The sequence below is a fragment of the Eriocheir sinensis genome, chromosome 24, assembly GCF_024679095.1.
Source record: "Eriocheir sinensis breed Jianghai 21 chromosome 24, ASM2467909v1, whole genome shotgun sequence".
NCBI lineage: Eukaryota > Metazoa > Arthropoda > Malacostraca > Decapoda > Varunidae > Eriocheir > Eriocheir sinensis.
The window spans coordinates 3919884-3938840 of record NC_066532.1 but is presented as its reverse complement, the minus strand read 5'-3'; the positions used below and the strand labels follow the sequence as shown (position 1 = coordinate 3938840).

Sequence of the window (18957 nt, the reverse complement as noted above, 5' to 3'; positions counted from 1 at the left end):
TGGCTATATACTTCTGAGGTTTTGTTCAGACTTATACATAACTAAATATATGCATACTCTACCTTATACTGTAATCACTATACCTATGAAATGAAGCAGGTATTCAGGGGCGTACCCAGAGCTGTTAAAGGGGGGAGGGGGGGCCTTACCATTACATTATATGAAGAAATCTTCGAGTAGGGATATTTTGTGGGGCCATTTAGGGTAAAAATCCCCGGGAAAGGCAAGGAAGAAGTGGCAACAGCGTAAAGCTTCAGTGCAGTGGTTAACCTGCTGGCGAGAGGGAGTGTGTCAGTGCCGCTATGTCCCAGACCCTTGCTAATATGATCGGTGATAATAATACTCATTTCTTCGAGGGCGTTGAGAAACTCTTGGAGGTGTGGTTCACGAGAAAGGACGGAATGACTTCTAACTGTGACCTGAGGAAAATACCTAGGTGAGAGTGTGCGGAGGAAGGAAAAAAGAGTGGGTGAAAGAGGAAGTGGGGGAGAAGGAGGAGGAAAAAGAGTGGGTGAGGAGGAGGAAAAGTGGGGGAGAGAAAGAGGAGGAGGAAAAGAAGTGAGGGTGAGAGGGAGGGAGAAAGGAGGAAAGGAAAATAGCGGGGTGAGAGTGAGTGGCGGAAAGAAAGGAGAGGAGGAAAGAGTGGGTGAGAGAAGGAAGAGGAGGAAAAGTGGGGAGGAGGAGGAAAAGAGGTGGGGGTGAGAGGGAGGAAGGGAGGGAAAAAGGAGGAAAGGAAAATACCGTGGTAGGAGTGCGTGGAGAAAAGAAAGGAAATGAAAGACAGTGAGTGAGAGAAGGAGGAGGAGGAGGAAATAAAGTGAGGGGGAGAGAGAGGAAGGGAGGGAAAAACTTGACATGAGAAAATACATGTAGACTGTAGAGGAATGCGTGGAGGAAAGAGAGTGGTAAAGGAGGAGGAGGAGGACAAGAGGAAGGGAAAGGACTGCAGGAAGGGTCGGTGGACGAGTGTGACAGGGAAGAAGGAGGAGGAAAGGGAAGAGAAAGAGTGGGAGGGAGAGGGATGCAGGAAATACCGGGAAGGAGGTGGGAGAGGGGAGGGAGAGAGGAAGAATGAGATAGGGGAGAGGGAGGCTGGAGAAGGGGACGGGGGAGAAAGAGAGGGAGGCTGGAGAAGGGGTCGAGGGAGAGAGGGAGAGGGAGGCTGGAGAAGGGGACGGGGGAGAGAGGGAGAGGGAGGCTGGAGAAGGGGACGGGGGAGAGAGGGAGAGGGAGGCTGGAGAAGGGGGAGGGGATGAGAGGGAGAGGGAGGCTGGAGAAGGGGGAGGGAGGCTGGAGAAGGGGACGGGGAAGGAACAAGGAAGAAGTGGGGGATGAGAGGGAAGAGGGAGAGGGAGGGTCTGCAGAATGGCCGGTGTGTTGATGGGTGGGTTCCCGGCTGTATTGAGCTGCGGTGGTGCCACATCTCGCCCTCTCATTCACTGCTGAGGCGTGCTGAGGTGCTGAGTGAGGTGTGCATGCATCAGCCCCCACACAGCTGACTCCACACCTGACTCAGACACTACAGCAACCCATCCCCTCCATGGTGCAATTTATGGGAGGTGAAGAGCCTCAATGCGGGGCCCTCACTGTAATATGTTATGTCACCCTTATTTGTGCTGGTCTCAAGGACAAACCCTAAAATAGTGAATAAAGAGGACTGGGTTAGCAAGGCAGGAGTAATTCCATAGGCTACAAAGATTATTCAGTCTATCTCAGTCAGTTTATTTCAGAAAGATTAGTCAGTCTATTATCCAAGGCCACAAAGGAGATTATGAGTGTATTTACATGTTCATGGTGCAGAAGCCTTGTCAGATTATCACTAGGCGCATAAGACTACCCATGGAAGTACTCACAACCTCTATGAAAGCCTTATCAAATGTGTGTGTGTGTGTGTGTGTGTGTGTGTGTGTGTGTGTGTGTGTGTGTGTGTGTGTGTGTGTGTGTGTGTAGGAATGTCCAGACGTGCCTGCATCCAAGACTACCCCTCATAATACCCTGTCCACTTGCTATAATTATCTTGAAACAAATATCCTAGCGTTTAGGAGAAAGACTAACCCTAACCTTTTCATATTCTGTCCACTTCCTATAATTATCTTGAAAAATGTCTTAGTTATTTACAGGGGAAAGTCTAATCCTAACCTTGCAATATTCTGTCCACCTGCTCTAAATACCTTGAAATAATTATCTTATTTTTTTTTTTAAGAGGAACACTATGAATAAGCTTTTAATACTATGAGGAAACTATGAGTTAAAGCTTATCTTATATGTTTTTACCTAGATTTATTCTTTATTTCTGGCCATTCCAAGTGTAAAGTGTTTGCTGAAGTGAATCAGTTAACTTAGAGGTGTTGATGTCCTCTTCACTCCAGGATTTGCCATTGTGCAGTATTCAGCCCCCTTCCCCGGGCCAGGGCCCGAGAGAGGGGGGGGGAGCTGGTGTCTCAGCACCAGGGCCCAGCCTCATAGGGGGCCCGGCCGCCCGGGCATGTTGATATTTAGGGGCCTGGAATTACTTGCAGCACCAGGGCCCAATGGTAGTTCTATCTGGCGCTTCAAGTTCCCCCTTTCCCACCTATCCTTTATGTACTGTTCAGCATAGATCTTCAGTTTTAATTGTTTTTATAGCTGTTTCACAATATTTTAAGTATCCATGGAGTGTTTACAGTTCAGGTTTCTTATGATAATATTGTATTTATTGAGGCAACATTTCTATTGCTACAACATGATGCAACATGGGCCATCATCATGACCAACACCATTGAGACCAGTGGCGCAGTAGAACCTGTTCTATCTGGACCCTTCATGAGCAGGATAAGCCACTTCTGACTCATACACTCTGCTTTATATCATGTCCTGCTCAGTAGGGAAAAATCCAGACTATCAGCAGCTTAGTAAAAAGAGAAAATATACACTGCATTGAGTGTATATATATCCATAATAAATAAGGGCCTGTATTAAGAAGCCGGTAGTAGCCCTGTCCATGAATTTATTCTAACCCATTTGATGTTTGCACCACCCCATCTATCCTGTCCCATGATGAATGTATAACTATTTTATCACTGAATATTTGTATTAATCCACCACATGACCACTACTTCTATTCTAAACTCCATCCCAATGTTACCTGTTTCCTTTTGAATCTTTCCCTAAAACCCTCAAACCCTTATGTTCCTTACCCCTTCTACCCTAGCCCCTGTAACCACCTTCAACCTCTAAAGCCTTATGAATGTCTCATTTATAATCATCCTCTTATCCTTCTCGCCTTCCCTGTTTCCTTTCCACAACCCTATGCGTTTCTTCTCAAATGAGTTTTCCCTCGTTTCAGAGTTCTCACCCATTCTATCATTTTCCTCCTCATCATCTTTCTAACATTTTGATATCCATTCTCCTAGGTGTGACTGAGAACTGAACCGCATAGTCAAGATGAGGTGAAAATCCTATACTAAGTATATATAAGACTTCAGACTTCTCAAGTTGCTTCGCTTTGCCGAATATCCAATAAACCCCAAATCCCTTCCTTTTAGCTTGAATGACTGCCTTACATTGGAATCAGTGCCCACTCAGAACTCACTAAGACCCCCCTCATAAGACCCCTTAGACCCTACAGATGAGAGTGTCATTTAGAATGTCCAATAGTTATGTATGTGTACTCCACTCAGAATACTGAACTCCACCACACATTTCCATCATCCATTTATCTATAATACTCATATAATCATATAATCTGTTGATCCATGTCATCATGTCTTTTTCATACTTTCATACCATACCTCATGAAAAGAGTCAATAAGCCAGGCAGCCAGGCCTCCTCTCCTCTTTCTCTCATGCTTCTCTAAAGGAGCTGCATGACAAAGTAATGTGATATTTCATTCAAATCATTCAGCAAATTTTGCACAACCATATAGTAGAAAAATATTTGCATTGCAAAACAATATTTTTGCAAAACAAAGCCATTGCAAGAAAAAATTGCTCGCCCTAATTTTAAACTAAATAATGTCCATAATATGAGACCCAACAGTGATGAAATGAGTTTACATGAGTGATGTGATACCCCATGATGTGAAACCTGTAACCAGGCTCTGGCAATGAGTGTTGCCTTTTGAGTAAATGTAAAAACTTGTTTGAGAAAAAGTCTGTACTTTACTACCTGCTAGCTGCTATATATATATATATATATATATATATATATATATATATATATATATATATATATATATATATATATATATATATATATATATATATATATATATATATATATATATATATATATATTGTATGCCATTTCATTTGGCCTACATCTTTCTATATTCAACCTGTTAATATCTCTATCATTATATGCACCAACTATTTTTCTTTCTTGCTCTTGTATAATATTGTGTGCATATATCACATTTGCATACTACTGTAGCAGATGCAGATGTGGCAGTAATAGAGCTAAAATAAATTGTGTGCTGATAGATTGCTGGGAAGAGTTTTTTCCTTATGGCTATTACTTTTATGCACCATAGTCCATAGGTCCACTTAGAACACTTTTGTGAGGAATTGTGCATGATGATGAATTTCTGGCAAGAGCTAAGGTTATTTCTCTATGGTTACGTATATCTTTTTATGCACAGTAGCCCATAATGTCTAGTTAGAACACTTGTGCGAGGAATTGTGTGATGATAGATTGCTCGGAAGAGGTTATTTTTTTATGGTTACATCTTTTCATCCATAGCTCATAGTAGCCAGTTGTGTGAGGCCCATTACTATAGCCAAGGTTTATAGGAAGTGGTGCAGTTAAAGATAAGCCCTCAGGATAATTGATATTCATCTGCTGACATTGAATTGCAGGTCTCAGCTGGAGACAGTGATGCAAGAAGTGAAGTGTGAGATTATTTCTACCACTTCAACTGATGAGCTGGACGCCTACGTGCTGAGGTAAGGAAGCAAGGGACGGAGCCATGGGAGAGGTTAAGGAGTTTGTGAGGGACAGAAGTTAAATGATTGATCTTAAGGGGCCATAGAAAAGTTAAGGGCTGGAAGAATTGTCTTGTTAAATTTAGAGAATAAGTATAAATATTATTTAACTTGTATGGTGCGATTGGCATGGATTTGGCTTTCACTGGTAGCCTGGTAACATAAACTCCCAAGTCTTTTTCTGCCTCTGTGCTGGATAGTGGAGTGTTTCCCATGTGGTATTGGTGTGCTGGATTTCCTCTCCCAAGCTCCCTGCATGACTTTACATTTTCTTCATTGAATTGTAGCAGCCACTTTTTGCTCCATTCCTGTAGCTTGGTGATGTCTTCTTGTAGGAAATCTGCAGTCAGGGGGTTAAGATTCATTATGCAGTCCTTTTCAAATTTGTGAGACTTGAGATGATGGAAAATAATGGGATTCCTTGGAGGCGGTGAAGGGAGAGGCGGTGAGTGAGTAGGGAGGTATAAACTGGAGTGTGTGATAATGTTACATCCACATTGAATCAAAGGTCAAGTATTGAAGCACAATAGACGAGTCATCAGAGATACCTTAACAGAATAGATATTGAATGTAAAAGAAACCTGTAGAGAAGAGGTACATCTGGGAAAGGTGAAGAAATCAACCCTGCAGTGGTTAAGCTGATCGAAGATGAGTACCCAAACAGTAAGAGGGAGTTAGATGATGATAAAGCCATCCCTCAAGTCTCAAAAGTCTCATTATGATCTCAAGGGCTCTGAGGATGATAGAGCTTTGCATGGTTCAGATTGCTAGTTTCTCTATCAGGCTTTCAGAATACTTCAAGAACATTACATGACATCTCTTAGGGCTGTCCCATTCTTCAGTACAACAAAAAAAACAAAGTTGCATATTAACTTTTGAATGAACTTGCATAGAGGCTTTGAACTTTGATTAGAAGAGTTCATTACTCTATGTATCTTTAGATAAGTTATCTTAAGTTACTGTATAAGAGTTACGGTTTCATTCTCACTGATACGGTTGTCTCTAAGTTAGGAGAAGGCCAACATGATAGCAAAGGTCCATTGTTGAAAGTAGTTAAGACAAGGCCAGTCAGTGATAGATATTTAATGTTTTTATAGATAAAACCTCTTATATAATCAGTCAATGGATAGAATAAAGTGAACCATGAGGACAAGATAAGGCAGAACCAAAAGTAGATTTTACATTGGGATTAATTAAGCGGCAGCACTGAATGAAGGAGTGTTAGTTTTGCAGTGCCACATGATTAGTTTATTTCCTTATGAACTTATTGGCTGCCAGGACTTGGAGGAATGTGGGTAGCATCACTAGATTACCTTTTCAGGCTCTTTTTTTTTTTTTTTTTTTTTTTTTTTTTTTCATACATATATATTTTTAAGATTATTTTTTTATTTTTTTAATGATATATGATATATTTTGAGGCATGATTATCCTACTCGAACATGTGCTCCAGCTTGTAATTCTTGTTCCTATTGTCATTGTGCTTGAAATTTAAGTTGACTTTAATAGTGGGAAGTTAGCCAAAAAGAGGAAAGCTCAAGTTTTATTCCATCTTGTTACTGTGTATTCCAGTTTAAATTGGCACTTGTTTAGAGTAAGTTGTGGGCTTGTACATTTAACCCCTTGACTGCAGATTTCCTACAAGAAGACATCACCAGCCTGGTGATGTCTTCTTGTAGGAAATTGTAGCAGTCACTTTTTGTTCCATTCCTGTAGCCTGGCAAGCTAGAATGGAACAAAAAGTGGCTGCTACAATTCACTGAAGAAAAATGTAAAGTCATGCACCTTGGGAGGTGATATCCAGCATACTAATACCACTGTGTGGAGGAGATGTAGTTGTTAAATGTATGGTCAAGATATGCGAAGTAGCATGGGAGGTGGGGGGGGGGTGCCAGCAGACTGGACAAAAGCCATCATTGTCCCAGTTTACAAGGGGAAGGGCAGGAGAGGGGACTGTGGGAGCTATAGAGGTATAAGTCTCCTGAGAATACCCAGAAAGGTATATGGAAAAGTCATAATAGAGAGGGTGCAAAGACTTACAAATCAAGGAAGAGCAAGGAGGCTTCAGGAAGGGAAGGGGATGTGTGGATCAGATATTTTCCTTCAGAATGGAAGTAGAAAAAATAATAGCAAAAGGAAAGAAACTATACACTGCCTTCATGGATTTGGAAAAAGCTTTTGACAGAGTCGATTGGATTGCATTGTGGAATGTTTTAAAGATTTATGGTGTGGGAGGAAAACTGCTTAGTGCAATAAAGTCTTTATGAGGATGCATCTACATGTGTCAAAATTATTGGAGAAACAAGTGAACATTTTGAGATAAAAGTGGGCTTAAGGCAAGGGTGTGTCATGTCACCATGGTTGTTCAATATTTATATGGATTGTGTTATTAGAGAAATGAAGGGCAAAGTTGGGGAAGTTGAAGTAAAAATGTCCGATGAGGGAATGAAGTGGGTACTGAATTCGATACTGTTTGCTGATGACACAGTGCACATTGCAGAAAATGAAAGTGACCTACCAAATTTGGTCAGTGTTTTTGATAGTGTCTGTAAAAGGAGAAAGCTGAAAGTAAATGTCAACAAAAGTAAAGTGATGGTTTGTGAGCGAAGTAGAAGTGAGGTTGTAGATTTTGTATGCCCATATAGAGTGGGAATTGAATGTGAAAAAGAATGCAAAATAATTTTAAATGGTGAAAAAATGGAGGAGGTCAATGAGTTTAAGTACCTTGGATCAGTTATGTGCAAGCATGGTGGTACAGAGGAAGAGATATGAGAAAGGGCATTGCAAGGAAGAAGGGTGGTAGGGTCTTTGAGACGAATCATTAATGGCAGAAGTATGAGCATGGAGGTAAAGAGGGATTTGAGAAATACAATTATAGTACCAACCCTAACATATGCAAGTGAAACGTGGGCCTGGAATGAAAGTCAAAGGTCTAGAGTGCAGGCAGTGGAAATGAGTTATTTGAGGAGTGCTTGTGGTGTGAGTAGAATGGATGGAATGAGTAATGAAAGTGTGTACGAGCGTTTTGGAATGTGTCACGGGGGTGCAGGGAAGAAGTGTGGAGTGGTGGAAGAAGTGAAGTGACAGACTTTAAAGTGGTTTGGCCACATGGAGCGAATGGAGGAAAGTAAGATGACCAGAAGGGTGTATGTGAGTGAGATAGAGGGAGGGAATGCTAGAGGACGACCTCCAATGAAATGGAGAGATAGGATGCAGGAGTACGTTAGGGAGAGGGGTGAAAGACCTTTGAGGAACTTTGGGCAGGCAAGGAGGGAGTGTCTGGATAGAGAAAGTTGGAAACTCTTCTGCTGTGGCCATCTCCTGGTGGGAGCTCCTAGGAGCAGGCGTCAACGAAATGATAATGATGATGATGACTAATACCACATGGGAAACACTCCATTATCCACCACAGAGGCAGAAAAAGACCTGGAAGTATATGTTATCAGGCTACCAGTGAAGGCCAAATCTGTGCCAATTGCAGTGGATGGGTTAAAGCTAAAAAAATAACCAAAATTTGATTCAGTAGTGCATAGATTCATTCACCTGTTTGTTATTTAGATGACGTTTTAGTTGTCAAACTGTTAAAGGTGGATGACAAAGTTCTATAAGGATCATTGTTCATCTTTCAGTGAGTCCAGCATGTTCATCTCGGCTCGGCGCTTCATCCTGAAGACCTGTGGCACCACCACCCCGCTGTGCTGCCTGCCGCTGCTCATCTCCCTGGTGAAGGAGTATTCCGGATATGATATTGTGCAGGTATGGGCGGGGCCAACAAGGGTAACACTACTGGAGCAATACTGTTAGATTTTACTTACAGATTTTAACTTTACTTTTCAACTTTTTAATCACCTCAACATTTTACCACATTTTCAGCTTTTTTTTAAAGTAAAAATTCATGTTTTCCCCTAATATATGCAAAATCCCTGCCTGAAATATTATTTTTATGTGAACATTTTATTTTTATGGTGTTTTAAGAGTGCTTTTCATCATTTGTGCATCTTTACACAATAACCTGATTGTATTATCAAACATAGGTTTGCTTTGTTATTAATTACACCTGCTTGAACCTCCACATCAAAGACCTGTTCCCATATTGTGATACTGTGTTGTAATAAGACAGAACCAGATGTACCTTGTATGAGAAATGAAAGGCTTGGCTTGGTGATAATTAATCAGAAGAACACACATTTAGATTATGATTTTATTTTTTTGTCATGCTTTCATGCTTTCAGTGTAGTTTTAACTAGTTGATGTATCCTATTTCTCCCCTAATCAAATTATCTTGTGAAAAACTTTGCTGCAACTATCATTTTTATTGGAAAGAGTTTCCATTTTCAATGAAAAATTATGTATATTGTCCTTCCTGAATACAAACCCTTTTCACCCTTTTGGATGTGTACTCATACGCTGAGGTGCATTGTGCATGCGATAGCTTTTCTTTGGCCTCCAAGTGCCGTCACCACCCAGGCACCCAAGAGACTTGGCAGAGGAAAGAAGTCTCTAGGGGAAGACTCAAGCCTCGGAGCTTCACCAAGAAGTGGCCCAGTCTGCCAGATGTGGCATTAAGTTTGATGTCAACTTATCAACATATCATAACAAAGAAGGGGAAGAAATAATTACTTTTGTGAAAGAAACATAGTGCTTATTCCAGAGACACAAGTAATGGGGTGCCATATCCCACTAATTGCCCCAAACCACTGGAAAGGATGTGAAAGATTAAAACAATCACTGAAATTTTACTAATGTCTATGCATGCAATTCAAGGGGCTTCTGAGACCAATATTTCTGAAGATCTGTATGATCATTGTTAAGTGACTTGCCCCTTGTTTGTGAAAACTGCAAAAACTGCATCTGTCCAACAGAATCATGCATGTAGTATTGTCTTAAGTTTTATTGTTTGCTCTGAATTTAAACTTTTGCACTGAACTGCTCAGCAAGAGGTGTCTTAATTTGCTGATGGCACACATGTCCCCAGTCACTTAAAAATTTGTCTTTGTTTAGAGATGTTGTAAGTTATTTTTAATATATAGTTTATTCTTTCTATCTATGATAAATCCTGTTTGCCTTCGAAATGTATTTTGTTCATTGTTTCTCATTGTGTTTATATTCAGTTATGAAACTGCATTAATTTGATTGCTGTAGTAACATGCATTTAAATTGTTGTGACAGAAAATTGTAGTAGAGCCAGGCATCCTGTTGTGTTACTGTGCATAAAGTGTATTACTTGCCAGCCAGATTGTAAGCATCAAAAACATATTTTAAATTTGCCAATAATTATATTTACACAGGAAAGGTAAGTAAAGAAAATTATGTGAAAGGAAATATTATGAAAGCATCAAGACCTCTTTACAGCCTGCCAGTTAGCATCATTTAGTGTCAGTATTCAGGTATGAAACAAATGCTTTACTGTATTAATGTTTTTGTATGTATTCCAACATGATGGTGATGATGCCACTCCGGCAGGCTGTAGGGTGTGTCTTGCGGGTATCCCCTGTGTCCAGTACCCAGCACAGGGTCAAGACAGTCACACACACCACCAATTACTTGAATTTTTATCTGTAAAATCATGTCAAGTCAATAATGCATTTTCAGGAAGATTTTGTGTATGTGCTAATAATAGCTGGAATTAAAAAAAAGGGCTCATAAGGGTAGTGTAGTCGTTGACTATCATGTCACATTTTACGTCAAGGCATGCCATGGCCCAGGGCTTGGTGTGTGCCATGTGTCTGGTCCCTCCATGATTAGTGGAATATTGATATCCAGTTATGCTTCAGCATGGCAGGCATGGCAGTAAAAGGTCAAGACGAGGGCGCCTCACCTTGTTGTCGTACCAGTAATGCTCAAATGGTTTTCACGCAACTTGGTAAAAGCAATGAACAAAAATAAAATTTTATTTTATATTCATCAGAGGCCAATCACCACTTTTTTTCATATTTGTGATAGTAGGAGTATGTATGTAGGACCAAGTAACTGAACTTTAGGATAGACTGCATTCACAGGATATTGCCAAATAACACTAGGGTTCGTGGTGACCACAGCATGTATTGCCCAAGCCATTGGTGGTGTGTGTGTTGTTGGAGGGCGCCACTTTGGGTCAGCTTCCCGGGTACTTATGTACCATGACCCTGAGTGACCGTTGGTCTTCCTGTCTTTCTGCAGCAACCAGCCAGTCACTGGCATCTCCGCCGCAGGCCACTGGTGACCCCATGAGCCGACTCTGATAATAGCGCACAGCAGCCAAGGTCTCGGTATTATGCTGTCATCTACTTGTTCTTCTGCCCCAACTCAATGAGTTCTCACCAATTTGAGTGCTCTCTCAGCGCGGGGGACTGCCACTGCCCAGTTTCTTTTGTTCATGCCAGAGTAGGCAGCAAACATCATGTCTTGATCAGTGTTTTGTTGCATTGGCACATTGTTGGCATGAAAGTGATGTGAGTAATAATTTTAGTATTATTCACTGACCTTAGTCCAATAAATATATGTGCTTATCATTAGCTTTGCATTGAACAATCAAATCAAATTTTGCCCAACCTAGTTTATTGATTAAAATAAAAGCAAAAATCTCCAAAGAAAAGGCTGTACTTGAAGCCTGCCCTCACTCTGTTGATTTTACTGGTGCTGCCTTTGTGTCCTTATGGGGGGAGTTTTCTCTGTCTGCAAAATTTACTCGTTAAAGATTATTGATAAAACACTGAAGAAATCCATAGTCAGTTAATTAACTCATTCCTGCTGTTGAGTTGATGAAGGCCCCAGTCAATGATCCCTTCACTTGATATGTCCTGTAATGGCAGTCATGGAGTTTCCACAATGCTGCTTGGAGGCTTTCCCTCAATCGTGATATTGTCCAAAGTCATTTAGTGAAGCTTGAAGAGCTGGAAGTCATCACAACCAATATCTCCTGAGTCATATTCTTTCACATGTAGCTGTTGTTATTCAATGTACTGAAAGCAAACTAACTTTGCACTTATGAGTAGTATTCTTGTAAGTACACTTTGTATTTCTATGGATTTTATTCATATTCTAGAGTAAAGAAAGTAATGAATAGGCAGCTCAACAAGGTCTTCAGGTTGAAAGGCTTTAGAGGTAGCCAATAAATGTTTAAACTTAGGTTGAAGGTACAAGTGGCAGTCCTACTGCAGCCTGACCCTCAGAGGTGACATTTGTGGCTGGCCATATTGAGCCCTAAAGTTCAGTCCAGCGTGTGGCACGGTCCCACGCTCCTCTGGGGGGGGCACCAGGCTCCCGGGGCTGAAATCTGGCAGAAGTGCAGGCAATGCTCGGCGCACCGTGCATCATGCTGGATGTAAAGCTTTCTGGCGGGCTGCACAGGCTTGGAGAGAAGTAAACATTGTGGAATTGTTAGTTGTTGGTGCTTCCAAAAACCAATGTCAACTCAGTCAGTGATGTGATGTCTTCTTTAATGATTCAGTTAGAATGCCTTCCTGCTCTTGTTACCATTGACTCTTGATGACAAGGTATTCTAATGTTGCTCCAGGCCTGTGTGATAGCGCTAGTCTTCCGATGTCACAACAGTCTCGGGGAACCAACACAGTATGGTTTGTGAACTCTGTTTTGTGCTACAGAATAGTTCAGCTGATCACAGAGCAGTGTTCACAGCCACTTCTGGGTTGAGGCGCATCACCCCCACTGTTGTTGACATCATCAGCATGTCTTGTTGCCTCATTCTGAACCTCCTTCCTCACAGGACCTGTATTACTCCAGGAAGAATTTTAAGCGCCCAGAGCTCCAGGTGTCTCCTCACCGCACCTTTGAAGAAGAGGCTTCCATGCTGGATCAGTTCTTTGCTGGTAATGAACAACAGTTTTCAGTTAGAATATTCAGTTTTTATCAGTCATTATTTTGACAGGAGTTCATTTTTATAACTCACTTTTCTACACATGAAACAGCAAACATACTATTGCCAGATAATTCACCCATTAGCTAAAGGTTACACTTCTCCTCATAGGTGGTCGAGCTTACTGCATGGGAAGTGTGAACCGTGCGGACTGCTGGTACCTCTACACAGTGTCTCCCGGGCGCCCGCGCTACCAACCCAACCTGCCACGCCACAACCTGCCCCACAGCCGGTCAGCACCAGTGTGATATTTCCTAGATTTTTTCTGCATGTTGTTTCACACAAATCTCTGTAGTTAGACATACCATTGGGTTGTACCCTTGTGGATTCATACTCTTCCTGCAAACTCTGCTCTTATCTTGATTCTTGGTTTGCTACATGACGTATATTACGCTTGTCATCATGTATTGCTGCATACTCTGCACATGCTCTTTTGCAGGATAGTTTTCAGTTCCTGACACATGTTTTCTTTTCTTAAAGCAAGATCAGCACCAGGGATCCCTCTTTGTCAACCAGTTGCTGCATCAGTGCTTAACCTTTGTTATGAAACAACTTTCATAGCTCTGTTTACTCTATGCCTTATTCCTTTTGGTTCTCCTCACTACCGAAGCATACGGTATGTCTGAAACTTGAACTTGCTGAAGCCATTTTCTGAACATTTTATTTGGCCTGCTCTTTCTTCATCACCTCCAAAACCAATACCATAGAGACTAAAACTGATTCTCTTGAAACAGGGTTGGGAAGATCCACCGTGAGCCTGACCAGACCCTGGAGGTGCTGATGATGGACTTGGACCCCGAAAAGATGAAGTGGTTCTGGAAGGATATTTGTCCCACAGCAGCTGAGGCCACAAAGGTGAGGCGGCACACCAGCCAGGGGGGAGGGTTGTCTTGAAGAGTTTTTTTATGTAGAAGGAACAATATTCTATCACTGATTCAAATCTCAAGTTTATTGACACTATTCAGTAATCCTCTGCTATACCCAGTTATCAAAGTTCATATGTTTCAGTAGAAAACAAACAATGTGTTATTTGTCCATTAAATACACATTCCCTTCTTTTCTATCTCATTTAAAGTTATTGCTGAAAAAATCTAATATTTTAAAGATCGTATATCTATAAATTGATGGGGTATGTCAAGTTTTGTACCATTTCCATGATGCATGTCACTGTTGGTCAGCTGTGCATCTTGATAGCCACATAATCAGACTTCATCCTCCTCAGTACCAGTCACTGGAATCCCTAAACCTATTCCGTCAGTTGTGATGTCGTAAACTTGCCAGTGTAAAGGTGTGAGATGGTTGTTCATTTGTGTGAGTGGCTTGTGTCACTGGGCTGCCTTTCCCCATCCCCTGTTTGTTGTAATATTGAGGGGCACTCAACACAAAATGAAAAAAAAAGAAGTGTATAATAAAGTTCCATTTCTTTTTCCAGAACTCTGGCATCGACCGCCTCATTCCTGACATGATGATCGATGACTTCCAGTTTGACCCGTGTGGCTACTCAATGAATGGATTGATGCGCTCTGTTCCGGTGAGTAGAGAATTGATAAAATATTTGCATGACCTTTTAAAAGTCACTATAATTTGCTGTAGTAAGTATTCCCAGTGCAAATGAACTCTGCCTAAATAATGTCTCAGAAGAGTGGTTACAGGTGTTATTACCATATTCAAGTAAAATTTACATTGTCACTCAAGCTACATTTAGTCATACAAAGATTTTACTATTGAATATGTGTCCATGTAGTTGTGTTAAGAAGTGTCCTCTGCTGCAGGGAGGCTACATGACCATCCACATCACGCCAGAGCCTGAGTTCTCCTACGTGTCCTTTGAGACCAACGTGCCCCACAAGTCCTACAAGGATCTCATCTCGCGCGTTGTGGCCACATTCGGGCCAAAGCAATTTGTGCTGACGTTCTTCGCCAGCGTGGTAGGTTGCATGGAAATGTTTTTAGCTCATCATCATGGACATCCAGTACAGTTATTCCTTACTGAGTTACCTTCCTCAAAAATTGATGGTAAAGGAAGGGATCAGTCATATACCAAAAGCTTTATAATATGGGTTTAATGGGGATACACTCTTAGCTGATTCAAAATAGCAAAGAATGAATCACAAAACTCTACCAACCAACTCAGAAGCAATAATTATTTAAACAGAATATGATCTAAATATTTGCTCTTAAAACTTTTAAATTTCAGTAAAACCAAACATGACCAGCACTGACAAATGAAGCAGTGAGATATCCCTTTACTAATAACAGTCGTGCCAAGGTGTGAGTCACGTAGCATATCCATTGGCCTCTTACTAAGTCATGTATCCTTGGTTATTCTCCATTGAGATTACTAGTTTACAGTTCACTTCACATGTGTTGACTATCTATGCACATTTTTTCTTGGACAAACCATTTTAGTATGATTACTGTTAAAATCCAACATGAATCTTCACCCAAGAGGTTGTTAAGATTAAGAGTTTAGCCTGCCATGGCCATCCCCTGGTGGGAGCTCCTAGGAGCAGGCGTCGATGAAATGATGATGATGATGATGAAGAGTTTAGTACATCAATTTAATGGAAGAATACATCAATATCATGAGCTTGAAAATTAGTGAGGTGCTGTGTAGACTTATTTAACTTCCTCATCAACTGCAACTTATATTCTTTTTTCATGATGTCTTGTAGTTTGTGGACTAATTTAACTTCCCCAGGAACTGCAACTCATATTTTTTTTCATGTTATCTTGCAGGAGAATGGTGGAAGGATTGACATAGAGGACGGTGAGTGCAGCGTGCCACAGTACATTGACTACGATGTTGATGACGTCCAGATCTGCCGCCTTCAAGGTTATGATCTGACTTATGCTCTCTACAACAGGTTCCCGAGTTAGGGAATCGTCCCCCACCAGGAGCGGGTCGAACTCTTGACATCAGGCTCAGATTTGGAATCAAAGTACTCAAGTGAAAGTCCATTAGAAGAAAGTAATCTTAAAGTGCAAGAGCTACCCAACAATGTTACTCACTGTGGAAGCTTGTGGGCAACATTACCAGTACTTGGTTCCTGTCTGTATAGAGTGTCAAGATGTCATCTGCTTCAGTATTCTCATATATCTGTATTCCTTACATTATTGTTACTTGGTAGTAGAGTAGAACTAGAGTATCATCTATATAAACCCCACACCTACAAGCATGCTGCAGGTGGCCAGCAAAGACCAGTTAAGATTGGCTTCAAAACAACTTTAACCACTCTGAACAAAGGTCTTTGTTATAAACTTTGCAGCTCTCTCCTGCATGCTGTTTGCAAACTGAGATCATCCTGCCAGCAGAGAGTGGTATTCCTGTGGTGGCAGGATGTGTACTCCTGAATAGGCCCTCGGCAGCAGTCGGCATGGTCAGTCTAAAAACATTATGTGGTTGGCACAGCCACTCCCTATTGAGGGGATGAATCCCCCTTCATGTATGGTTGCTTTCCATAATTTCACATCATTTGTGGTACAAGAACATTCAGTTTTGGATGCAGTACCTAGAAAATGATGATGGAGTCAGGTTCTCATAAGAGAACCTGCCTAAGCTGGAAGCCACAGCTGAGCCCAGGAGAAGAGGCTGCAGGTGGATGGAGTCATGTGCCGGCACTTGAGCACCAGTGGGACATTGGTACTCAGATTAACAATACTAAACTTTTGTCAGGAATATCCATTGTTGAGTTATTTCAAACTGCTAATCTCGAAATTCTAATTTGGAACCATTATTGAGGTAATACTGATAGCCCCAAAGCTCTTTATTATGGTTTTTGTGCCCAAAGTTTTTTTTTATTTATTTGAAACATTTAGGATTAAAATGCTCGAGCAAAAATTTTGTTGAGAACTTCAACATGTGAGAGGGCACCCTTCTTATTTTGTTCATTTATGAATCTGCTTTAGTCTGTGTGCTGTCAGTGGTTTATTTGTATTTTTATCTCTGACATCCATTGATTTTCTGTTTTTAATGTTCCCTCGAGGGTTGAGAGGGACTGGGAACCCACTGTCTTGTTCTTTGGTGATGGATGAGGATCTGTATGTTTGGGGCTGAGGACAGTCTTCATCCTTGTAATGGATGTCACAACAAACAACTTAAATATCATGATGCTAATGAGAACACTTGTAACTGATGGCATTAATATCATTTTTGCAGTGAAGTTGGAAGGCAACTAGTAGGACAAATGAAAACATGCATTTCCTATAATGGCAATATATTTTCTCTGAAAAAGATTTTCATTCAGGCAAAAATTGTCTTTTGATGCAATAACTTTTTTTATGGCACCAACCCACGGCCTTCAAGAAACTGAATTGATTGTCTGTGTTCTTTCCATAGATTTTAATACTGAAGTATGTTCCCCTTGGCCATGGCCCCCAGTCCATTTGTGTTCATTGTGTGTGCAAGTGTGTGTGTGAATTCATATGAGTTGAATGTTTTAGGATTTTCTCAAATTTGTTTGAATGTTGAAAGACCCCGATGTTGGTTTGACACCAGCGATGTCTCAGAGCCAATCATCATTTGTATGCAAGCATCATCAAAGTATTGAGAGGTATAGTTCAATAAACTTTTCTTCCAGAGAACCTTGGTACGGACCAGTTTAAACATTAAAACAAGCTTCCCTGCTTAAGAGCCTGTCATTGGACTCATTGACATACACATTGTCCCCACAGTTGGTTCCAAATCAGCAAGGTCCTGGTATTAACAGCTCAAGTTTAAGTCCTCAAAGTTGATACTCTCTAGTTCCCTTTTTTTTTTGTGATAAGATAACCCATTCATTATCACTGTGCCTTTCATCCCTCTTATCCAAATAATTTATCCCATGAGTATCCCCACCAGCAGCTAAACCACTGCTGTCTGCTTCCATGAAACTAATTTGAAAATTGTTCATGCATATTTTGCCTTGTCACATCTAGTAGTGACCTTTCTTGGTATGATGCACTCAGTTTGTGGTGAGTGGTTTAGCAAGTCTGTAGTAGGGGAGCTCACAACCCAGAAACAGGCAGGGTCGTTTACAGAGTCTTGTGTTCATTAATGAACCTTTGAGATAAAGACAATTTCAGGCCAGTGATTTTCAGAGATAGAATCATTATAATTATTTTGGTAATACAAATTAATTTGTCCTCGGTTGATTATGTGGCATGTACAGACTTTGGAACATTTAGATGATTATCACTTGCCTTGGAGAGGAAGGAGAGTGATAATGTTTTCAACATTGTCTGTCTTTTAGTTTATCTTTTGCCAAATTATTTAAAAAAAATGGATTGTCATGTAGCCACTTCGGGGTAGATTCAGTAAGACTGAAAGATTGACTGAATGATGGTGAATTAATGATAAAACTGACTGAATGATGAAGGATACACAAATGATGCTAATACTCAATAATACTTTGGGCAGCCATTTGAAAAAATATGCCAGTGAATTGAAGGCAGACCATAAGTTCATTAACTGAATCTGACCCTTTTATTTGGCTACTACCATCCTCTAGTTGTGGGAGCAGAGCTATAGCAGGCTTTTGTCCTCTCCTTGAGCTGTCTCGTTCACTGAAAAAAAAAAAAAAAAAAAATTCAATGCTACATCCAGGCCAAACACATCTGTCAACACTTCCAGTCAGTCTGCCACTGGCATCGCTAAGTGACCCATGTGCTGGATGCTATTTGAATTAATGGTATCCATCACTGGTCACAAGGAAAATGAGCCTCTGCACCATTTTTTTTTGCGACTGCCACTAAAGATTGGCTCTTGTGTGGGCATTCGTAGAAAGATGTGTGTTATATTTCCCACCACAAAAAAATGGCACCCACTGTGCATTGACGAAGTGTCCCATGAGCTGGGTTAAAAATTTTGAAATTATTTTGCTACATAAACATTGGAGTTACTGATTTATATGCTAGTACAGTACATGTTTAGTTTCCACAATATTCAAAGATAATAATATTTAAAAGTTCTGGAGGAGGTAGTATCTCAGCCGAATGAAAATTTGGATTTTATTTCTTATAATGTGTTTATTAGTTACTGAGTTTATGACCATTATTTAAATTACATAACCTTTCTTGTGTGTGCAAGGAAGTACACAAGAATGAAACAAAACTTAAAATATCAATTTAAATTGTTGACTCTTCTTCCTTACCCTGTTTTGTAT

The 18957-nt window shown here is 40.7% G+C and overlaps 1 protein-coding gene across 2 annotated transcripts; it reads left to right on the top strand.

The window, feature by feature from the left end:
* The first annotated feature begins 251 nt into the window (after positions 1-251).
* LOC127002786 (S-adenosylmethionine decarboxylase proenzyme-like) lies at positions 252-18412 on the top strand. Of its 2 annotated transcripts, XM_050868982.1 has the most exons (10): positions 252-436; positions 4837-4923; positions 8589-8715; positions 12665-12767; positions 12926-13046; positions 13299-13430; positions 13549-13669; positions 14247-14345; positions 14587-14742; positions 15554-18412. In XM_050868982.1, exons 1-10 carry the CDS (start codon positions 303-305, stop codon positions 15692-15694), a joined length of 1221 nt encoding a protein of 406 aa, XP_050724939.1. In that variant the 5' UTR covers positions 252-302; the 3' UTR covers positions 15695-18412. The 2 variants fall into 2 exon arrangements, with proteins under 2 accessions (XP_050724939.1, XP_050724940.1); XM_050868983.1 differs by lacking the exon at positions 13299-13430.
* The last annotated feature ends 545 nt before the right edge of the window (positions 18413-18957 follow it).

Bases quoted from the DNA above. Each gene is read 5' to 3' on its own strand.
- LOC127002786 (XM_050868982.1), top strand. From the start codon at position 303: ATGTCCCAGACCCTTGCTAATATGATCGGTGATAATAATACTCATTTC. The intron at 4,924-8,588 runs GTAAGGAAGCAA...TTCATCTTTCAG, and splicing joins CTGGACGCCTACGTGCTGAG to TGAGTCCAGCATGTTCATCT. The intron at 14,346-14,586 runs GTGAGTAGAGAA...CCTCTGCTGCAG, and splicing joins GATTGATGCGCTCTGTTCCG to GGAGGCTACATGACCATCCA.